Here is a 3,939-nt window from a genome sequence, read left to right as displayed (position 1 = left end):
ATGTTACAACCTGAGCAGTTTTTGGTAAGAGCTGGACTTTTATGCTATAAAGGCAGAGGGGAATTACTGCTTAACAGGACAAAATCTCCCTCTTTGGCCCTCTTAGGCCCTCTTTGCCAGAGATAACTTGACTGACTTTTGCTTTATGAACCTCTATCCTCAGGACTAGAAAATTTCTGGAAGCACCCTGAAGGCATGAAGGTTCCAAGAACTTACAAACCAGATGTGCCTGGCCGCAACACCTGGGCCCTGCACCAAAGATAACATCAAAACAAGCTGCAGCCTGTGAAAGACCAGTGGAAACATCCTGCTCTACAACCACCCCGATTACCTAAGAAAAACTTAAAGGACCTACATTTTGTTGTTGGTGTATCTCTTTACACCAAGCCCTTCCCCTCTCTTGGAGAGTGAATAAAAACTTTATTCTCTGCACTTTCTTCTCTTTATGAATTCTTTCACAGCCCGTGGCACTGGCCACCGTAATATTCATGGTATTCTAACATAGGCAACAAAGCTATGAATAAGAATCAAAGAAACCCACTGACCTTGGGATTTTTCAATTAACTTCAGTAATCATTCATTCAGTAAATACCCTGTAGGCAATGAGGACCAAGTTGTGAGCAAGAGAATCTGGTTTGCTCTTTTTGTGTGTGAATTTTGAAAATTTTGCCTTCAATAAAGAGCCGTAAGGACTGTAAACTCAAGTTCAGGTCCAGTTCCTTGTAGCAGAAAGTTGTGATGAATGTACGATGCACGAAAGCAGGGACAATGTCTGGGACAATGGCAGGGAATGTATGAAGCAGGAACAGCAGAGCAAGAAAGTGTAAGATTTCACAGAGGATCCGAAAAGACAAATGGGATTCAGCAAATGGAAAGGGGGTGGAATAGTAAGCACATTACAAGAAGATCTGAAGGCTGCGGTATTTCAGGGAGTGGTAGTGGGGATGGAAATACAAGGGGAGTAGTGAGAAAGAAGACAGGATAAAATCAGAGATGCCTCAACCCATAGTCACATTGAGAAGACTAAACTTTAACCACAGACACAGGGGTGGGAGACCACTAGAGGATGTAAATGGCAGAATGACATTGATCTCCAATGAACTCTTCTTCATCTATAGCACACCTTAATAGGTACTAATTAAAATCTTTCCATATTCCTTTCCCATTTGGATTTTAATTCATAGAATCAAAATATTGATGAGGATGGGACATAAAGTCTAATTACTGACTAGTAAGATTCTGATATGCCTGTTAGAAATCACGAAAATTAATTTTTTTGTCATTCAAAGGACATTATCAAAAAATGAAAAAGAGAGCAATGTAGAAAAATTTGACAAATTTTATACTTGACAAAGAACTTATACCTTGAATATAAAAAGAATTATTATAATTCAATTACAAAATTCAATGGACAAATAAGCTAAATAGACAGTTCTACAAAGAAAATAGAGAAATTGCCATCATGCTCATAAATAGATGCCAACCATCATTAGCTATCAGGGAAGAAACAAATCAAAACCACAATCAAAAGCACTTCACATTTTTTAGGATGACTATAATCAATAAGACAGGTAACTGTCTTGGCAAGGATGTGGAGAAATTTGAAACCTCATATACTGACTGGAATATAAAATGGTATAGCCACTTTCTCTAGCAGTAAGCACTCAATAATGAAACAGTTACCATGTGACCCAGCAATTCCACTCCAGTTATACATAAAACAAAGACAGATGAAAATATGTCTCCTGTCTCAGCTTCCAGTCCTACCAGGGCTGAGGAGCTGAGGGCTGCAGCTCCTACATCCAGAAAGGAAGCCCCGTTCCCACACCAGGCCCCGTTCCCCTGGTGCCCCACTGTGTCACACTGAGGGATGTACGAGTGCCAAGGAGGAAGGTGATGCCCAAGCAGGAACCTGGCAACCCTTTTCCCAGTGAGACTTTGTTAGTCACTTCATGTAATTGAGATAAAGAAGCTGAAATGCTCAGCCAGTACTAGGCATAGGATGATATCCTAAAATAGCACTCACTATTAAGATTTTTGTTCTTGATTAAACATGAGCATTGATAGCAGTGGACTCCAAGCAGTTTGTGGAGAAGTGTAGTTGGGCTCGAGATCAAGCTCAGAAGTAAGTAGGCTGATTCTCTAGAAACACTGCCTATATAATGCACTGCCTATACATGCCTGGTACTATGCTGAGTGCTTTATACACAACATCACCTGGAATTCTCTCAACAATCCTGAAATTTGGAAACTCAGTGAATTAGCACTTTGGAAGCATTAACAAATAATAATAATAATATAAAATAAATAAAAATGGAAGCTCCTACAGTAATATGAGTAGGCAGGAACCCTAGTTGAGTATTAATACAGGACAAAGGTCAAAGAATATTAATCTCATATTTCTAGATCTTAATTCTCTTTGCACTGAGTTGCTTCTTTCTGGAAAATAGGGGGCTGGAAAAATACTGAATGATTGATCCTGCTATAGATGGGATGCCTCATTTTTTCTTAAATAAAACTTTTTATTTTGAGATAGTTGTAACTTTGCATGCAATTGTAAGAAACAATATAGACTTTTCTTTTTTGCCATCTTGAAGTCTGTAGAGCCTGCCAGGATCAGGACTTCTGCAACAACAAATATCTGGAAGGCTGTGGTCCAAGGCCAGTTTTTCTGGCTATAAATGGGGTCTCCAGAACCAGAGGGAGCACACAGCTCTTCTTAAAATTGAAGGTGTTTATGCTCGAGATGAAACTGAATTCTATCTAGGCAAGAGATGTGCTTATGTGTACAAAGCAAAGAACAACACAGTGACTCCTGGTGGTAAACCAAACAAAACCAGAGTCATCTGGGGAAAGGTAACTTGTGCTCAGGGAAGGAGTGGCATGGTTCATGCTAAATTCCAAAGCAACCTTCCTGCTAAGGCCATTGGACACAGAATCCATGTAATGCTGTACCCCTCCAAGATTTAAACTTACTGAGAAATAAATAACAACCCTGACAGTGTGGCTTGGTTGGGGCCCTCTGGCAAAGCGAATGATTCCAGGTTGGGGGACATGGTTGGGTTGCAGGTTCAGTCCTTGGTCAAAATGCAAAGGGGAGCCAAATAAAGAATGTTTCTCATCTTTTCTCATCTATGCTTCTCATCTTTTTCTCCCTCCCTCCCCTCTCAAATAAGTAAATAAAATCTATTTTTAAAAGTTGATACAAAAAAGAAACAATACAAAGAAATCCATATATCCTGCACCCAGACTTCCCCAATGGTAACATTTTGCAGAACTATAATAGGAGATACTGATACTGCTATAGTCCAGATACAGGACAGATCCATTACCACAAGGATCCCTCATGTTACCTATCTATAGCTACACCCATCAACCTCTTATTTGTTTCAAGCATATTCTTTTTTAAAAAATATTTTATTTATTTATTTTTAGAAAGAGGGGAAGGGAAGGAGAAAGAGAATTAGAGAAACATCAATGTGTGGTTACCTCTCATGTGGTCCCCACTGGGGACCTGACCTGCAACCTAGGCATGTACCCTGACTGGGAATCAAAACAGCGACTCTGGTTCACAGACCATGCTCAGTCCACTGAGCTACACCAGCCAGGGCTCAAGCATATTCTTAATTGCTTGTTTGAGCATTTTATGATGGCTGCCTTAAAACTTTTGTCTGATATTTTCAATACCTCTGTCATCTCAGGGTTGGCACCTATTAATTGTATTTTTTCTTTCCATTTGAGATTTTTCTGGTTCTTGGTATGCTGAATAATTTTTTATTGAAAACTGGACATTTGGGGTATGAAGGGGTATGAAGTTTAAATATGACTCTGAGTCATATTTAAACGCTCTATATTAGCTGAACATTCTGGCACTGCCCAAATGGTGAAGGTTCTATCTCATTACTGTTCGAGCATTGCAGACTTTCAGGTTCCCTATTT

At 39.5% G+C, this 3,939-nt stretch overlaps 1 protein-coding gene across 1 annotated transcript; it reads left to right on the top strand.

The window, feature by feature from the left end:
• On the top strand, positions 1-2,971 carry LOC118994693 (60S ribosomal protein L35a-like). Its single transcript, XM_037057357.1, has 2 exons — positions 1-24; positions 2,605-2,971. The coding sequence occupies exons 1-2, from the start codon at positions 1-3 to the stop codon at positions 2,968-2,970; spliced, it is 390 nt and encodes a 129-aa protein (XP_036913252.1). The 3' UTR covers position 2,971.
• Positions 2,972-3,939: the final 968 nt, after the last annotated feature.

Source organism: Sturnira hondurensis, unplaced genomic scaffold, assembly GCF_014824575.4.
Source record: "Sturnira hondurensis isolate 20B ecotype Veracruz unplaced genomic scaffold, ASM1482457v3 Scaffold0009719, whole genome shotgun sequence".
NCBI classification, from domain to species: domain Eukaryota; kingdom Metazoa; phylum Chordata; class Mammalia; order Chiroptera; family Phyllostomidae; genus Sturnira; species Sturnira hondurensis.
This window is presented reverse-complemented; position numbering and strand designations above follow the sequence as displayed.